This window comes from Atractosteus spatula, chromosome 7 (genome assembly GCF_055471065.1).
Source record: "Atractosteus spatula isolate fAtrSpa1 chromosome 7, fAtrSpa1.hap1, whole genome shotgun sequence".
Taxonomy (NCBI): domain Eukaryota; kingdom Metazoa; phylum Chordata; class Actinopteri; order Semionotiformes; family Lepisosteidae; genus Atractosteus; species Atractosteus spatula.
The window spans coordinates 11,250,801-11,269,606 of record NC_142712.1 but is presented as its reverse complement, the minus strand read 5'-3'; the positions used below and the strand labels follow the sequence as shown (position 1 = coordinate 11,269,606).

Here is an 18,806-nt window from a genome sequence, read left to right as displayed (position 1 = left end):
GCTGTAATCCACTTTAATAATGAGAAAAGTATTGCTTTTTTCACTTACTATTTGGTTAATGTGCTCTGCTTGTGTTTTAATAAAGTCCATCCACATGCTGATCAAATTTAGTTTTAGGCAAAAACATAACTATGAAAGCAACTGTAGAAAAGCCACCGTTTCTGCCGCTGCTCTAGATAATCTTTTAAATTTTTAACAGAAAAATAATTGTTTCATGCTCATGCATTTTTGCACTTTTTTCTGTCATATAATATTTGAATCTATATGCACACACATTTGTGGTAATAGTATGTTTTTTTCAAAATAATCTTCTGCTGTTGTATTAAAATATCTCATTTTAATATTTATGATTTTCCAATGTCTGATTAAATTTCATTTACTGAAATAAGGTTTTCTTGTCAGGAATGGGTTGTGTTTGGTCAAGTGGATATTGAAGCTTTAGTAGAAAAACATCTCCACACTGCCCAGGATTGGGAAAGGAATTTTAAAGCACTGAAAGCCAGAGGAAAAGAATCAGAACGATTGCCAAGGTATTCGAATCTGCCATTTTAATGTTTTCTTAATTTCTTTATTCTAAAACAGATGAAGTGCACACCATCAGTAAAGTACATCTGATTTGGAACTACAGGTATATAAATGTGTGCATGAAAATGGTGCTGAAGAAATGTGGTCTGAGATACAGTATCTTTCACATCAGAAGTAATGCATCTTTTACAAGAGACATTGAAATATTCTAATCCCTTCTTAACTTTTTTCTAGTGTCTGTCTTTTCACTTGACTTTATATTGCTTATTTTGAACTGCTCTAATATATTGAGAATCAAAAGAAACTAATCTTTTAACACATCATGAGTTGCTCAGCATCTGTCATCAACAGCATCTCAAGCTTGCGGTTGCTACAGTATATTGCTAGATTCCAAGAGAGCCCTGACTGACACTGAACCAGTAGTGCACTGTCATTTGGGAATTCCAGTCACTGTCAGCTGGTGACATGGATCAGGGTCGTTGGACTAGTGCATTTAACAGTTGAATTTCTTGGGAACTTGGTTAAACATGTTTAGAATTATTTTGCTTAATTGATATTTCATTACTGATAATGACACACTTGAATGACTTTTGTCACCTTATTAGTGACAGGTTGATTGGGTACAGTGATGTGGTGATTTAACCCATTAAGCCTAGTGAAAAGCACAGAGAGGAGATGTGTGTCTTCTGGGTGAGGTTCTTGGATCAGTTAGCTATTAACTAAAAAATAGGCTAGATGAGTCAAATTGCCTAATCTTGTTAAGAACTGTTCTTCTGAACAAAATATCACCTTCTAATGAAGAGAACAAGTAATTAATTAGTATACTGGAGACTGGAGTAAAAGGGGTCATCTGATTGTACTCATCTGGAGACCAGGTTATCTCACAGGGTACCAGTTCTCACCAGTGTTAGTCAAATCAAGATTATGAGGTTGTGTAAGCAACACCTCAGGTGGGCTTTCCAGCAGCTGAGTGTGTAGTCTTGTTTAGCAATGAATCAATCTGATTTGTGTAGACCACCCTCGTGGACATTGGTGAGAGTGGCACATACATCAGAGTAGTAATAATAATAATAATAATAATAATTGCTTACACTTATATAGCACTTTTCTGCACACTCCACTCAAAGTGCTTTACAGGTAATGGGGACTCCCCTCCACCACCACCAATGTGCAGCCCCACCTGGATGATGCGACAGCAGCTATAGTGCACCAGAAGGCTCACCACAACATCAGCTATAAGTAGGAAGGAGAACAGAGTAATGGCCAATTCATCAATAGGGATTAGTAAGGGCCAATGGGAAATTTGGCCAGGATGCCGGGGTTACACCCCTACTCTTTTCGAGAAGCGCCCTGGGATTTTTAATGACCCCAGAGAGTCAGGACCTCGGTTTTACGTCTCATCTGTAGGACAGCGCCTTTTTTACAGTATAGTGTCCCCGTCACTATACTGGGGCATTAGGACCCACATGGACCGTAGGGTGAGCGCCCACTGCTGGCCCCACTAACACCTCTTCCAGCAGCAACCTTAGTTTTTCCCAGGAGGTCTCCATCCAGGTACTGACCTGGCTCACACCTGCTTAGCTTCAGTGGGTTGCCAGTTGTGAGTTGCAGGGTGATATGACTTGTTGTGCACAACACACAAATTGATTAGGATGTCCAGGTGTTATGATCAATTATTAGGTATTGTGGACAACCTCACTGTACATCGATCAAATCCCAGGAGGCCTCATTTATTGCTCTTCCTAGATTAATCCTGATGTGACAACATTCTAGCCAGACAACACTTATCCTCATGGTGCTCTTGTAATGATGGCTTCCTTTGGAGCAGTTATGCTGTGGATGCCTTGATTGCCAGATTTGAAACATGGGATGTGATGAACTGGGAGGATGTGGCAGCTAGGGATCAGATACCAGTGAACAGGCATACTCTTGTCTGGGCACTGTGTGTGGAATCATGCGTTACAGACGTACAACTTGTATGGCTTCTGATGATGGGCCACATGCTAGTAACCTTTCACAGGAGATGTGCTGTAAAAAAATGTTAATCAGTATAATTAATTCACCTCTTACCATGTCTGTTAAATAAAATGTCATTGCACCTACTGTTACATTTTTCCAATAATTTAATGAACTTGTTGCAGTTTATATAAATCACATTTTCTTTTGATGCTCAATGTACAAATAGTGCCTCAGTGAAATAGCAAATGGTGTTAGAAATTGCCTTGCCATTGTTTGAAATTGGTTGGCCAGGCAAGGGAGTGTAATTTTGTATGAGAGAGAGTGGTGAAATTATTGAGAATCATTAGAATGCGAAGCCGTTTGTGCAGATTCATCCCACTTTAAAGTATTAAGCAGATTGATATCAGCATCTGTTTTCAAAGTAATTGCGGTTTGCATTCAAGCCCCCACATGGGATTAACCTACCTGCTTCGAATTGATTTATGTTTAGGGCGATTGCTTTAAATTTAGCTAAGTTTTCTCTGGCCCCTAATTTATTTTATCCTCAATTTTACATTTTGCAGCACAGAGAAGGTGGATTGTATAACAATCAATTGTGATCCCGTGAAGGCAGTGATTGATGATTTAATTCAGAGACTGTTTGATGCCCTCCTCATGTCTTTGAGGAAATCTATTCAAGGTAAAAAACACTGGCACAATAATTGATTACAATACTGAGAATACCAAATATGTATAATTCATGAGGAGCATTGAAAACCATAGTAATTGGTTTATATTTGGTTGCTTGCTCGGTTTTTGAGCATCTTGTCCTTGGGATTTCATTTATTATTTCTTCACTATTTTATTCACATTAGCCCATGCACAGGATATTGACAGCTTTCTTACTGAAGCGATGGAAATCTTATCAACCAGACCAGAGAGCATTGATGAAATTGGCGAGGCCAACATGAAACATGGAGAGCTGAAAGCTAAGAAGCCAGAAGTAAAACCTTATTGTTTTATGATTTTGTTTATTGCTAGAATGCATTTTTGCTAAAACGTTAGTTAGCTGTCACTTGTATGTTTTAATCCCAAACAAATGGCTATATACTTAATTGTCAGTTTTATTGCTCTAACGTAGTAGAACTTTGAAAGACATATTTTATTAACTGGTGTATAATTAAAATGTGTGACTTATAACTTTTAGGTGCTTGAACCTTTTAGCCTTATTGTTTTGTTTTTAGCTTTGGATATATCTATTATGAAAAAAGTACAGTAAATTAAAACGGATCCCTAACCCCCCTTAATCCTTTTGCATAATGTATGAGATATAGCTGTAACATATCTATTTAAGTCTTGTTTCCAAATGGGTGTAATGCATTACTACTGAATTATCTTTGATTTTCTAGATTTTACCCCTTTTCCAAGAATCTGAAGATAAAAATCGATTGCTGCGGTCTGTTGCCGGTGGAGGTCTTGATACGATCAGTACTTTGAGAGCTAAATGGGACAAGTTTGAATTAATGATGGAGAGCCATCAGCTTATGATCAAAGAGCAGGTATGGGAGTTTTCAAGTTCAATAAAGCAACATTGTAAGTAAGAGGGGAAAAATGTTTTCCTCCCACTTTCCAGTATTGAAATCAGTTATTCATATTTATTTTGAAACACAAAAACCTCAATTCCATTGACATTTTCCATACAAGTCTTTTTTTATTTCTCCGTTTTGTGTTTTAGGTAGAAGTCATGAAATCAAATGCGGAGTCTCGGATTAAGGTGTACCAGAATGAGCTTGAGAAATTTAAAGCCCGTTGGGACCAACTGAAGCCAAATGATGACATAATTGAATTCGGAGATCAGGAGGCCCTTCAAAAGTGTGTTCAGACCATTAAAGAAAAGAAGCTCGAATTTGACGAACTGGAAAATACAAGGAAAAAGCTACTGTATGTATTATAAGTGACTAAGAAATGCTTGCTTGTAGAGTGCTATTTACACTAATAAATCTGGGCTAGCTAATAATTCTAGAAGGAATTGTGTGACTGCTAATACAGTGATTATAGCAAGAAAGCAGATTTCTTTTTCTTTCATCCAGTTTTTTTTTATTTTTTTAGTGAGGACTGCCATCACTTTGATTTGGAAGAGCCTGATTTTTCTCTTGCACATGAAATAATCAAAGATATTGAGGAATTTGTGCAGATGTGGTCACTATATGAAGAATATCAGGAAGGACTCCAGGAGAAAGCAAAGGAAGACTGGATCAGTTTCAGGTCTGATGTGCAGATTGTGTATAACTATATATATATGTGCAGTCAGTTCTGCTATAATGCAATCGTTGTATTCTTGAATTGTGCATTATGGAAAACTCAAGTTATAGTAACCATTGGTTCAGTGTGAGTTGAGGGTTTAGGTGGAAGACGTCCAGAAAACATCATGATTGAAATTCTTCTATACAGTTGTGTCTAACATGTTTAACTATCATGTTGAAATTTAATTTTTCATTGACTTACCATACTGCACTGTTCATTCCTGACTGTGTGTAACTGGTGTCAGTATAACAACCAACTCACACTAGCATTATAAAAAATAGTAGTAATAAATTCATAATGTTCTTTGCAATTCATCTGAAATGACTGTATTATATATTAATACACTGAATTTTGTGTACATTGTTAGAGGTGTGTCAAATGGTAACAATTCTATTTATGTTAAATGCAGTTTATTTTAAAGACTTAAAGTGTTGTTCATTTTTATGTAGTCTCTGTACGCCTCATCCTTTCTTCTCATATTTTTACCTCAGTTTGCATGTCTTCTGCTACATCCATTGCTTTATGCTCTTGTAAATAATCTGACCTGTTCTTTGACTGTCAGTCTCCTTCTTCCTCATTTAAAAAAAATGCTATATTCCAAAAGACGTTTTCCACATGCATTGAAAAATTTCTAAGTACTCTGACAAAATCTTCAAAATGATTGCGAACATTCATGATGTCCTCATTAATACTATTAGATCTGTCCCCTAGACATACTGGTAAATTGGCTTCTGGGCAAATTGGCCATGGTGTGAGTGTCTTCCAATGGACTGGCATCATGTTCAGGGTGTATCCCACCTTACACCTGTTTCTTGCTAGGTTAGGCTCCAGCTCCCCCATGATCCTGTATTGGATGAATTGTTTAGCAAATGGATGGATGGAAGCATTTTCATTCATATATTAGTATATACTTTCTCTTCCCTAATACTAAAAAATGCAAGTGTTTGTGTATTCTAAAATATTACTTTGTACTTTGAATATTCCCATGCCTACACCTTTGAATATATATTGAAACGTAACTTCTTTTTGTACTTCTACAGGAGCAAAACGTTTATTTTTGAAGAATTTTTGTTTATGTGGCATGACAGACTTCGAAAGCTAGAGGAGCACACAACAATGACTGTAAAACTGCAGAAAGAGATTGACAAATACAAGGTAGGGAATCAGTTTTGTTTCAGCTATGAGCATGTAAAATTGATTGAGCAGTAACTTCATTAAGCAGTTTTTGAATGGCTAAAAAGGGGTTTTATTTAGAAACCTTGGAAAAAATAAGATTTTTAAAATATTTAGACTTTTCTTTGTGCATAAAGAGTGAATGAATATCTTAAACTTGTCCTGTTCATTATTCTTCATTGTTCTTGTGTAGATGGTGGTTCCTGTTTTAAAGTATGTGCGCGGAGAGCATCTTTCTCAGGATCACTGGCTAGATCTGTTTCGTCTTCTTGGGCTTCCCAGGGGCAGCACACTAGAAAAGCTCGTGTTTGGGGATTTGCTTAAAGTTGCTGACTCAATTGTGGAGAAGGCTTCAGAACTGAAAGTATGAAGTTTTATTCTGTGGATTTTGCTTTCAATTTATGTGCAGCAGATTAAGTATGGATTTCATATTCTTATACATTAAAAAATATTTTAAAACAAAATGAAGAAGACAGTGTCTCACTGCAAAAATTAAGTCTGTATTTTATGAATTCAAATGAATTCCATACAGATGAAATAGAAATGTGTTAATTAATTTCATTTAAAAGGCCTGTATGTAAAAAAAAAACACACACATGCTTTACTTTTGCAGGACCTCAATAGCCGGGCTCAGGCAGAAGTCACCATTCGAGAGGCTTTAAGGGAATTGGACTTGTGGGGAATAGGAGCTGTTTTTACACTCACTGACTATATGGATAGTCAAAACAGATCCATTAAGCTTATTAAGGACTGGAAGGATATTGTAAACCAGGTGGGGGACAATCGCTGCCTGCTGCAGTCCCTGAAGGATTCCCCGTATTACAGGAGTTTTGAGGACAAAGTGTCCATCTGGGAGACCAAGCTAGCTGATCTAGATGAGTACCTGCACAACTTGAATGCCATTCAGAGGAAATGGGTGTATTTAGAGCCAATTTTTGGACGTGGAGCCTTGCCTAGGGAACAGGCACGGTTCAGGAGAGTGGATGAAGATTTCAGGTTATTATATAAATGATTTTATGTAGATAGATTTCTCTGAGAGTAAGACCTGACAAAACTGTGTGACAGTGCATGATGTACTGCATTAAGTATCACTGATATGAATTATGGATGTACTTTACAGGTGCTTGTTGCAATTATTTAAATTATCTGAAACGCGGTCTCTCTTCATGAAAATAATTAAAATAACACCCTGTGCCTATTGTAGGTCTATTATGGCAGATGTGCAAAGGGACAGTAGGGTCACATCACTGAATGCCAGAGCAGGGATCAGGAATTCTCTGATCAACATACTGGATCAGCTGCAGAGGTGCCAAAAATCACTGAATGAATTTCTGGAGGTACAGATTTGTTTTCAGTGTATTTTCTAAAGAATACTCATTGAATGGTACCTGTGAGACTATGTGTAATGAAAGTGAATAGTTCATATAAAATGTTTATTCACTCATTTGCTTTTCAGAAAGGAATCTAACAGTCAATGTACTAAAGAATACCAGATGTCCCACATTCAAGACTTTTTTAATAATTGTAAATTCAAAAGGAGCATAGTATCTAAACAAAAATGCTTTCCTGAAAACGCTGCTTAATGATAAAAGTAAATTACATTTATGTAGCCTAAAAACTAGCATTTTAAGAAGGTGAATTTGAGGTTACCATTTGTAATTGCAGGAGAAACGTTCTGCATTCCCACGGTTCTATTTCATTGGGGATGATGACTTACTGGAGATCCTTGGACAAGCCACAAACCCTGCTGTCATTCAGACGCACTTAAAGAAGCTGTTCGCTGGTATGTTTTGGTATTTCGGTTTCTTGTGTAAGAAAGATGTACCTTGTCATTTCGTCATAGAATGGATGTTTTCAGTATTTTCTAGATAGACATCTAGCTGTACCATTTTTGACATTGTAATATGCTCTTATTTTTTGTGTTTTCGTGTAGGTATCTGCAGTGTCGACTTTGATGAAGGTTTTCAACACATTACTGCAATGAAATCCCTAGAGGGTGAAGTTGTTCCTTTAAAAAACAAAATCCGCATTTCAAATGATGTAGAGGTGAGTGACAAAATAGCAATAGGTTATCTTTCAGGTCAAAATATTTTTTGTTCCCTGAATACATTTGTGAAACTTTTTTTTTAGGTCTGGCTGAGTGATTTATCTGTAGAAATGAAAGAAACATTGAAACAACTGCTGTACGAGTGTGTTTCTGCTGGGAGGAGATCTGGTATTGATCCTTCAAGCTTTCCATCACAGGTACTAGACTTGTTTATTTGCAGATTTCTTGTAATGTGTTTTGTATTACATGGATACTATAAAGCTATCTAGCTAGTTTCACATTTCTGTGAAGAACCGACTTCAACTACGGAATTTGTTATTCCAGTATAACTAGTGAAAGTAGAGATGGGAAAACAACTAATGTATTTCTTCTGAATAATTTATAATTCACAAGTCATAATATTACATTTAACAGAGTATGTGCTATGCCTTTTTGGTTCATAACTGCTATTTGCAAGCAGGTTAATGTTTTTGTGTGTAGATTTTGTGCTTGGCTGAGCAGATACAGTTCACAGAAGATGTCGAGAATGCCATTAAAAATCAAAACCTTCAGCAACTGGAGGTTGAATTGATGGCTAAGTTGGAGAATTACACAAATGTGGATACCAGCAATGAGGATTCAGGAAGCACTTGTAAGTCTTTAGATAGATGTAGCATATATGTTTGTATTTTTTATCCTAAAGAGGGTTTCAGCAACTTTTAATTCATTTTGGCTGGTTTTTTTAGATGCCAGTGTTCTTCAGTTGAAATTGAAAGCTCTCATTCTAGATGTTATTCATAACATTGAAGTTGTGAAGCAGCTTATAGAAGCACAAATACATAACTGTGAGGCCTGGGTCTGGAAAAAGCAGCTCCGGTTCTATCTGAAACAGGACAAGAGATGCTATATTCAAATGGTGGATGCTGAATTCCATTATACCTATGAATACCAGGTATGTGATCCTGTGCCTATCAAATATCAAAATGCCCAATAGGTGGCAGTGTGCATTCAAAGATATCACTTATCTTTCTTTCCCACCTCATGCCCTCTAGTACGTTTGTGTATGTATGTGTGTACATTATGATGTTTATGGTTATACCCAAGTGCATTTGTATATGCAGTGCATGTTTTATATATTGTACAGAACAATTGCATATTGCTTAAGCAGTTTTATGTTTTCTGGTATTGCCTTTTCTTTGGAAGGTTAACTGTAAAAATCCCTTTTTTCATATGGTTTTTCCTGAGCAGGGTAATGCACCCAAGCTGGTTCACACTCCTCTGACAGATAAGTGTTATCTTACTCTAACACAAGCCATGAAGATGGGCTTAGGAGGAAATCCCTATGGACCTGCTGGTACTGGCAAGACCGAGTCTGTGAAAGCACTGGGTGGATTGTTTGGGAGACAAGTACTTGTCTTTAACTGTGACGAGGTAAACACATCCATTAGTGTACAGTATTTTTCTTCTCAAGACAGAAAGAATAAATCTCGTTTACTCTTCTTTTGCTAAAAAGAATTGAGAAAAATACTGTGCGCAACTTGTTTGTATGAAAAGTATTTTTTCCTTAGGAAGCTATAAATCTTAAAGGAACAGGTAACGGGTTTATTCCATGCTGAAAAGAAAGGAAGCACAATGTTTTGGCTGTGGAGCCTTCTTCAGGTGCATGAAGAAGGCTCAGACCTGAAGAACACGCACCTGAAGAAGGCTACACAGCTGAAATGTTGTGTTTCCTTTCTTTTCAGCATGGAATAAACCCGTTACCTGTTTCTTTGCAGCCTACGCATGCTGATGCAGCTACCTACTTGAATAAAAGGCAGAGGTTTTAAAAATAGAAAAAAATGTAATTAGTGCTAAGGTTGTGCATAAATAACACTTTATTTAGGCCAGTTTTAAAAATATTTACACACTTTTGAATTTCTTACAGACACAGACCAGAGTTCTACAACTTAGGTACATAAATGGGTAAACTTACAGTTTTCAACATGTTTTAAGTGGCAAGCAGTAGACCAGTGTGTGTTGAACTTACAGTATTTGGCCCATTTGGTAGTAACTGTTTGATCTGGTGATCCTGAATAGCTGTTTTTCAAAGAGGCCATGGTTTTGGCTTCAACATCATAGCTGGGTAGCTTGCTCTGTACTCCCAAAATCATAGTTAGAATCTGTTAAAGATAAGAAACTAGAATTATATGAACTGGAAAATACAAGGAAAAAGCTCATGTAGGTATTATAAGTGACAAAGCCGTGCTTACTTTTAGAATGCAGTTTCTTCTTTTCTGAGTATGGGCTAACAAATGACTCAAAGCAATCGTATGACTGTTAATATAATGAGTCTAAAATGAAAGTGTATTTCTAAGAATATGAAGGCATATTTTAGTGCTTCCCCACACGGTCTAGAAAAAGTACATGATGTACAGTATCAACATATGAAAAAATGTTTAAGTAACTTTTTCAAGCTCAGTGTTTCTCACTTTTCATCTAGGTTGTTTTTGCTACCTGAATGTAGCTAAAACATCTGCCCTTGTCTACATTAATCTTCATCTGCTAGGTGTTTGCCCTTAATTGAATTCTATAATGATCTTTTTTATAAATTTCCTTTCTGATCGCTTTGTGAGATCAAAGCAACAAGTGGTGGACATTTAAATATCAAATCAGCCACCTCAGATGGAGTGACGTGGTAGAAATGAGAAAGTTTAAGGTCTGAAAAGGAGGGATTTGCTACAGGTTCTAAATGCATCACCTCAATATCCTTAGACGAAATACTGTATGCCACCTAATATGTGACCTTGAAAAATTTAACAAACTCATTACACACTTCAGTTGTTGCTTTAGTGGTATGTACAAGGACAGAAGGAGCCTGACAAACCATTTATGATCTGAAAAAGTCTTAGATTATTCTATTCAGTATCAATCAATTTGGAGTAGTATGCATTTCTGACATTCCATAAAGCAGCTGTATTGTGATTGATGTTGTTTCCAGGCCTCGTAGAACATGGTTAATCTAGTCGATTTCCATTTGCATTAAACCTGAAGCCCTACAGATTTCATAGATTCCTATTTGAACGAGGTGGCCAGCGTGTTTTATATAAAGTACACAATTTGGAATTTCTGAGAGCATTTTGTTGTATACCTCCATATGTGGTTGGAAAAGTGCCTCAGAAAAGACCCTCAGAATTACTTTTCTGTTTTTTGATGGTAACTTGGTGTTTAGGTCTAACAAAGTATGCTGGGATGTTGACATTGAATAGCACTGCCAAATGATTATAAAGGGCTGGGTTTTGTCCAATTTAATAATCAAAACATGGACATGCCAACTTGCAAATGTATCAGCATGAAGTTTACAGCCCTGGCAGTCTTAAATATTGAATTATTTTGTATCCATCCAATAAGATCTGAAATTCTGAAATTATATGAAAATCTACATTGCCCAAAAATAAAATGAATAAAATAATGTGCACCATAACTGGTAATGGATATTATTCAAATATCTTTTGTTTGTGTTTTATCTAAGGGGAGGTAAATAATACAGAATTTTTGTTTGAAAAGGGCATAGATGTGAAGTCTATGGGGCGCATCTTTGTTGGTCTGGTGAAGTGTGGAGCCTGGGGCTGCTTTGATGAATTCAATCGGCTGGAAGAGGCTGTGCTGTCGGCTGTCTCCATGCAAATTCAGGCCATTCAAAACTCTTTAAAAAACCAAAGGAGCACATGTGAACTTCTGGGGAAAGAGGTAGGTTTTCTCCACTGCTCCATCAGACTTTATAGAACAGGCTAACCTTCTTATCTTTTTTTCAAGCTAAATGATTTATGGATGGTTCTTTCAGTGGATATTTGTATTTAGATTATACTACATTAATTTATGGTTTGTTCTTTTTAATAGAATGCACAACAGTAAATTAGCATTTTTTCCCTTCATAGGTGGAACTTGATCCCAACTCCGGCATTTTCATAACCTTGAACCCTGCAGGGAAAGGTTATGGAGGAAGACAGAAACTGCCTGATAATCTGAAACAGCTTTTCAGGCCCGTGGCCATGTCTCGCCCTGACAATGAACTCATTGCCGAAGTCATTCTGTACTCGGAGGGCTTTAAAGATGGCAAGATTTTAGGCCGAAAACTAGTTGCCATCTTTAATCTCTCCAGGTGAGTAAATGAGTGCTAAAGACACTGTGATTATAATTTAGTCTGCTGTTGCAACTAGTAAATGTTTCTGCAGTTGCTGTTTGTTACTTTTTCTAAGACAGACATGATTATAAATTATTATGTAGTTAGTAATATGGAGACCAATATCCCATAAGGGATAATGGGAAATGATTTGAAACGCCATTTTTAATTATTTTAAAATGAAAGGGAATCAGTGTTGTATTTTATAGAATAATTTTACTGTTTTCTATTGTTTAATGACTTAAAGATTTTATTGTTTCACTATTTTAGAATCTTTTCTCCATTTCACAAATTTGAATTTACTCTGCTGAATAATTTTCATAGCAGTAAATTTCCACTTAGGTGCATGAGTCCCCTTAATTTCTGTTTTTACATATATTATTTTCCCTACGTTGGTGGTCTGCTCCAGGGTGGTGTGCCCTACAACAACCTGATACTGTCTAGAGTTCATGGTTTAAATGTATAATGTGTACTTAGATAAGGATTGGGAAGGTGAGTCCCAGGAATGCTTGATTTTGCAGGATATATCCCTATAACAATTCGGATTTAAAGCTACATGGACCGAAAATCAAGTTTAGATTTATGTTGCAACAGTGCTTCAAACCTTTATCCTAGGGGGTCAGAGGCATCAGCTTTAAGCCATTGAACCGATTTCCTTCCTCTTTGAAGATAAAGTTAGGTTTTAAAAATCAATATCCTGCAGCATGGGCATCTGGCATGTGTCCCCTAATTTTTCTAGTTCTCTTGAGTTATAAAGAAAAACTTTAATGCACATTTTAAATTCACATCTGTTGTCGTTCTCTTGTTGCACAGGGAGCTTTTAACCCCCCAGCAGCACTATGACTGGGGGCTGAGAGCTCTGAAGACTGTTCTTCGGGGATGTGGAAGTCTGCTGCAACAACAGAGGAAAAATGAAAGCAAAGAGAAAAGTAAGTGTGATCAATAGCCTTCTTCATAGGTTTTGTCCCTAGCAATTTTTCTTAGATGCTGTTTTTTTCCTCTTTTTTTTTTTCCTTCCATGGATCATTGGGAAGTTGTTTTAAATCTGTTTTGTAAGTGAAATAATTTTTGAACCTAGAAGGCAGATAAATCTACATAAGTGAAATTTTTAAAAATGACAAATTCTGCCTGCTGACCAGTAGAATTTCAGTGTAACTTAGTTCTATTGAGAAGAGTTACATTTCTACAAAAAATTAAGATGCTTAAATGTCTAACATGCAGTAACTTTCAAAATTGTAAAATCACAACGTTGGAGATTTAAATAAAAGTTCAGTAAAACTAACATAACTATCATGACCACTACACTATACTTCCTTTACCACAGTGTACCTTTAAATGGTAAGCTTTGTAGGCATTGATTTCTGTCTTCACATCGTAACATCTGTAAAACAATTTTGGTCCAGCATGTTCTGTACATGCTATCTCATTTAAAGTGTTTGTGTTTTAAAAATTGTTTGTATTTCTCTTTTTTTCTGAAGTTAAGGAAAGTCACATTGTGGTTCAGGCCTTGCGTCTGAATACCATGTCCAAACTGACATTTGCCGACAGCTCTCGCTTTGATGCCCTGGTGAGAGATGTGTTCCCTGGTGTGGACTTTACAGATGTGGAATATGAAAAGCTCACTGCTGCCTTACAAGCTGTCTTTGAGGAGGCAAAGCTGGAAATAATCCCAAATCAGGTATGGATCTGAATACTGAAAAGGGACAGAAGAAACACATTGAGAAGACTGCAAACTGCAAGTGCATCAAATTGTAATTGTTAAATATTCCTCAGACTCACTTCAAAATACCTACATGATGCAGGAAGGGATTATTCTAAATATGTAAATGTTAAGTTTCATCATATTTGTCATTGATTTGTCAATGTGAATTTTTATAATTTCCAATCACTTTTTAATTTTTATAGGACAATATTTGAATATATTTGGGCTCATCACTAATTGCTAGCAAAGCAATATAGGATTTTGGACATCAAATAAAATTGTGATGTCCACATTGTTGTGGTGGGATTGAGCCTGGGCTTTCAGGGTTGCTTTCATCCAGGACACAAGATCAAGAATAGCTGAAAGGGCTATGAATGAATATTGGAAGGACACCAACATGTCCTTCACAGTAATACTGATTTTATATAGGTTTTAAAATTTCTGTCTTCATCTATGTATGCAGTGTTGTATCCTAAGCAAAGTGCTGTTGCTTACATGCCATCTGGCATTTATAAAGTCTGAACATAATCATGTCTGAAAGGAATCATTGACTTTGTGCCAGAAGAGTTGTTTTAATCAGAATACTATGCCATTTTTAGCCCTACCTTCTTTACTTTTCTGCATCATATGAATCAAACTACTGATTGTTTGCTTTTTCTTTTTTCTCTCCAGATCAAGAAAGCCCTCGAGCTTGATGAACAGCTCCGGCAGAGAATGGGGGTCGTCATTGTGGGCCCTAGCGGTGCAGGGAAGTCAACCCTGTGGCGCACGCTGAGGGCAGCTCTCGGCAGGATAGGCAGAGTCGTGAAGCAATACACCATGAACCCCAAAGCTATGGCTAGACAGCAGCTCTTAGGACACATTGACATGGACACTAGGGAGTGGTCAGATGGAGTCTTGACCAACAGTGCCAGGCAGGTTGTTCGTGAGGCACAAGGTAAGAGTCTTGACATAATGCACTATTATTAGGTCTTTAGGACCTCCAATATATAAATATGATAAAACCAGTATGCAGGATTTTGAGTTTCTTGGAGTTTTTCTGGACTGGTTCTGTTATTAGGTTTCTTGCTATTTTCAGAGGTCAGCTCCTGGATTATCTGTGATGGTGATATTGACCCCGAGTGGATTGAGTCATTGAACTCAGTGCTTGATGATAACAGGCTTCTCACCATGCCCAGTGGGGAACGGATTCAGTTTGGACCAAATGTTAATTTTGTGTTTGAGACCCATGACCTGAGCTGTGCATCCCCAGCTACTATATCAAGAATGGGAATGATTTTTCTGAGGTGTGACATCTTTTTTTAAAAAAAAAAACCTTGTGAACCATTAGCAAATCCACAAAAATATGATTTGTCTTATGCATGTAAGACTAATGACACATATTGAACAGATCTGTATTTTTTTACTATACCCTATACAAACTTTTGCTTCTATTATTAGTCAGTCATATAATGAAGTCAAAAACAGTGAAGAAGTTGCACTTACCGTAAGTTAAAATACATTTCTGTCTTCTTGATCTAGTGATGAAGATACAGATGTAAATTCTTTGGTGAAATCTTGGTTGAAGACACAGACTGATGAATGTAGAAGTAATCTTGAAAACTGGATTGGAGACTACTTTGAAAAGGGTTTGGACTGGGTTCTAAAGCAGGTATTTTCAGCTGCAAAAAAGGGTTTGAGAAACTACCATCCATCTTTCTAAGTTCACAAACCTTCAGAGTACTGACAATGACAACACAATGTACATTATTAGAACTTCCCAATGTATATTTCACTTTCAGTAATTTTCATTCCTTCTCTCCCTGTGGTCCTGTAGAATGATTTTGTTGTGGACACAAGTCTGGTGGGCACAGTTTTGAACGGGTTATCTCATCTCAGTGGTGTCCGAGAACGAGGCCAGTTTGTGGTCAATTTAATTAGGGGTCTTGGTGGAAACCTGAATTTTAAATCCCGGCAGGAATTTGCAAAACAGGTAAGACTGACAACATACGTTCTAATGGTTTATAAATATAAATCACTATTTAACATTAAGCATTTGCTGAAGAGCATGTGTTTTGATTCTAGACATCATCTTATATGACACTGATCAACGCATGTTATTTCATTATTGTTTTGCCAAATGCAGTCACAACTCTTCAAAATATATTGTTGACATAAAATCATTAACCAAAAATAACTGACCTTTTCCAAAACATTTTAGGTTCTCAGCTGGGCAAGGGAAAGTCCACCTGATCTCCGCAAGCCCCTTGACACTTTCTATGATCCTGGGACTGGACGTTTGGCAGCCTATCAGCTGCAGAAGCCAGAGAACTTGTCTGCAGAGGATTTTAGTAATCCTCAGAAACTCCCTGTCGTTCAGACACCTGACATGCAGAGAGGCTTGGATTACTTCAGACAGTGGCTCTGCAGTGAAAACAGACAGCCTTTTATATTAGTAGGTCCTGAAGGCTGTGGAAAAGGGTAAATGTTTTACGTTATGCTGTATGCTAAGTTTAAATAACCGAAAAGTTGGATTATAATTCAATTTCAAAATATCAGTGTCACCTTTGTAATCCAGGTTTATTTCTGCTTATTAATTGAATTCCTGTATTAGTTTCATATATTTCAAGTGGTGCCATTTCATAAAGAAGTTATAAAAGTAGACAACATTGTCATGAGCAACTTTGAATTTTGTATCGTGCCTTAAAGGGCATCTGTAAATCCTGAATTGATGAATTGATAAAAAAATATTGCAACCTGCTAATCAAGAAATTATAATATAATACTGTATGTCAATGATAATGTAACAAGTCTTAGTAAGACCTGACTACAGATGATTTAGTGCAAAAGTTGGGTAAAAGACAAAACAGGATAATAAGGAAAAAGATGTGCAGTCTAGAGCTGCATCTGGATTCCCAATAAAACACCTGCCCATATTTATCCACCCTCCATTGATTGCCACTAAGGGATTAAATATCTTGAAATGCGCAGTCTAGTTACCCCTTGGGGTCCCTCCACTGCCATCTTCTCTCCTCTTATGGGTGCTGTGTGAGCACAGAATATTCCACTTAACTCATATTGCAGGGCCCATGCACTGACCGTACACTGCGACAGCAGTGCCCTCCTGTCCTTGTACAGTCACAGCATGCACACAGAGCTAAAGGGAAATGGAGGCAGTGAACTTTTGCTAAAATAGTTGTCTTCCTCATCCATGATCATTACAGTACAATTTGTTAATATTGCATCTTGTTTGCAAAATAATGTTAAATCTTAATGCAACAATTGCTACAAACACTTTGCCTATAAGTATTTAATGGATTTGTGTTTTCCTAGGAGTATTTTATATGTGGTTTGTTTTTCAGCAGAGGTGATGTACATTGGTTACACAGAGCATTTCAACTGGGGGATTTTACATAGAATGTTTATTATTCCTCCCACAGTGAATGACAGATGGGCAGCCTAGAATGGGCATCCTGATTAGTAGACAATATTTTATATAAACTCTTGGGGGATTATGATCCCTTTAGAGCTTAACCTTTGTGTGCTTTATACTTGAGATCAGTTTTTTACATTTTAACACATTGAGTCAAAGAAAAAGAATTGTAAGAAATGTGTGATATTTTTTGTAATTAACAGAATATCTTATTAATTTGGAACAGATCTTTTGGGCATTTTGTCTTCATTATTTTGGCATTTTAGAAAATTTTGCCTTAGGCATTTGTTAGATGAATGTTAGATGTGTCTTGCAGACGTCCCTTGTCTGCATAATCCTGGAATCTTATAGTGTTGGCAATTTTACAGTTTCCTTACTTCCCAGTGGAAAAAGTAAAACAATTTAAGGTGTAAGGCTTATCTCTTTTGCCACTGAATGATCTTTCACAGAACAGTATCTGACTTATTGTACATTTTTCAATGTGTTTCCAGGATGCTCTTGCATTATGCCTTCTCCCAGCTCAGATCAACTCAGGTTGCCACTGTGCACTGTAGCGCACAAACCTCTTCTCGACATGTTCTCCAAAAATTAACACAGACCTGCCTGGTTATCAGCTCCAACACTGGAAGAGTTTACAGGCCTAAAGATTGCGAACGTCTTATTTTGTACCTAAAGGACATCAACCTTCCAAAACCAGACAAGTGGGGAACCAGTAATCTTATTGCCTTTCTTCAGCAGGTATGGTCTGCGTTTCTAAGGAGGATTTAAATCTGTTTTATATTTACATTATTGAGGATTACATACATTTTAATATCCATTCAACTGATGCCTTTTTTTAGAAATCATGGCAGTTTTGTACGGTTGACCAGTAGTTCTCATATGCATTGTATCTAAATGTCTTGTTTTATTTTCTCAAGGTACTGACGTACCATGGCTTCTATGATGAAAATCTGGAGTGGGTTGGTCTGGAGAATATACAGATTGTGGCTTCAATGTCTGCAGGAGGTACAGTCGGGAGGCATGCTCTCACATCAAGATTTACATCAATAGTTCGAATTTGTACAATTGAGTAAGTACCTACAATGCACATTCAGCATCTACAATTAGTGTTTAATTTTCTGCATTACTGAATGTGCTAAAAATGCATAAAATAAGTATTATATGTATTTGTGCATGGTTTGTTTTTCTGTTATAACTACCCAGATGCCATCTTCCAGATATGAAAAATGTTATTTCTGTGGATATATAGCCTTTAGAAAAGCAGATATTAATACAATTTTAAAAAGCACACTCTGATGTATATTAGCTTGTTTTCTAAATCCTAAATGTTGTTCATCAAATTAGTTTGAATTCCCTGCTCTGTACAATACGTTCTGTAATTTATCCCTTTAAAACATTGAATGAAAATACTTCATTAATAATAGCAGTGCCAGTAAAGCTCTCAGACATTCAATAAATTTGATCATTAAAATCATTTCAAATGTATCACTGTCTTATCAATCAAATAATGCAAATAAATCTGCATGCTAGAACATTTTGTTTTTTATTGCGTAAAGGACAAAAAAAT

General features: G+C 36.6%; 1 protein-coding gene across 1 annotated transcript in view; it reads left to right on the top strand.

Annotated features, from left to right (window-relative positions):
• dync2h1 (dynein cytoplasmic 2 heavy chain 1) overlaps positions 1 to 18,806 on the top strand; it is a 149,057-nt gene that overhangs the window by 9,230 nt on the left and 121,021 nt on the right. Inside the window, exons 19-45 of the mRNA XM_088921156.1 lie at positions 403 to 530; positions 3,048 to 3,163; positions 3,339 to 3,466; positions 3,873 to 4,022; positions 4,199 to 4,404; positions 4,573 to 4,728; positions 5,808 to 5,922; positions 6,134 to 6,304; positions 6,554 to 6,936; positions 7,145 to 7,277; positions 7,606 to 7,723; positions 7,874 to 7,986; positions 8,071 to 8,184; positions 8,468 to 8,612; positions 8,713 to 8,918; positions 9,215 to 9,397; positions 11,510 to 11,692; positions 11,881 to 12,104; positions 12,939 to 13,054; positions 13,604 to 13,803; positions 14,500 to 14,764; positions 14,906 to 15,113; positions 15,349 to 15,478; positions 15,644 to 15,799; positions 16,028 to 16,287; positions 17,731 to 17,977; positions 18,157 to 18,308. Of these exons, the coding sequence (XP_088777282.1) occupies positions 403 to 530; positions 3,048 to 3,163; positions 3,339 to 3,466; positions 3,873 to 4,022; positions 4,199 to 4,404; positions 4,573 to 4,728; positions 5,808 to 5,922; positions 6,134 to 6,304; positions 6,554 to 6,936; positions 7,145 to 7,277; positions 7,606 to 7,723; positions 7,874 to 7,986; positions 8,071 to 8,184; positions 8,468 to 8,612; positions 8,713 to 8,918; positions 9,215 to 9,397; positions 11,510 to 11,692; positions 11,881 to 12,104; positions 12,939 to 13,054; positions 13,604 to 13,803; positions 14,500 to 14,764; positions 14,906 to 15,113; positions 15,349 to 15,478; positions 15,644 to 15,799; positions 16,028 to 16,287; positions 17,731 to 17,977; positions 18,157 to 18,308 (4,706 nt within the window). The remainder of the gene's footprint in view (positions 1 to 402; positions 531 to 3,047; positions 3,164 to 3,338; positions 3,467 to 3,872; positions 4,023 to 4,198; positions 4,405 to 4,572; positions 4,729 to 5,807; positions 5,923 to 6,133; positions 6,305 to 6,553; positions 6,937 to 7,144; positions 7,278 to 7,605; positions 7,724 to 7,873; positions 7,987 to 8,070; positions 8,185 to 8,467; positions 8,613 to 8,712; positions 8,919 to 9,214; positions 9,398 to 11,509; positions 11,693 to 11,880; positions 12,105 to 12,938; positions 13,055 to 13,603; positions 13,804 to 14,499; positions 14,765 to 14,905; positions 15,114 to 15,348; positions 15,479 to 15,643; positions 15,800 to 16,027; positions 16,288 to 17,730; positions 17,978 to 18,156; positions 18,309 to 18,806) is intronic.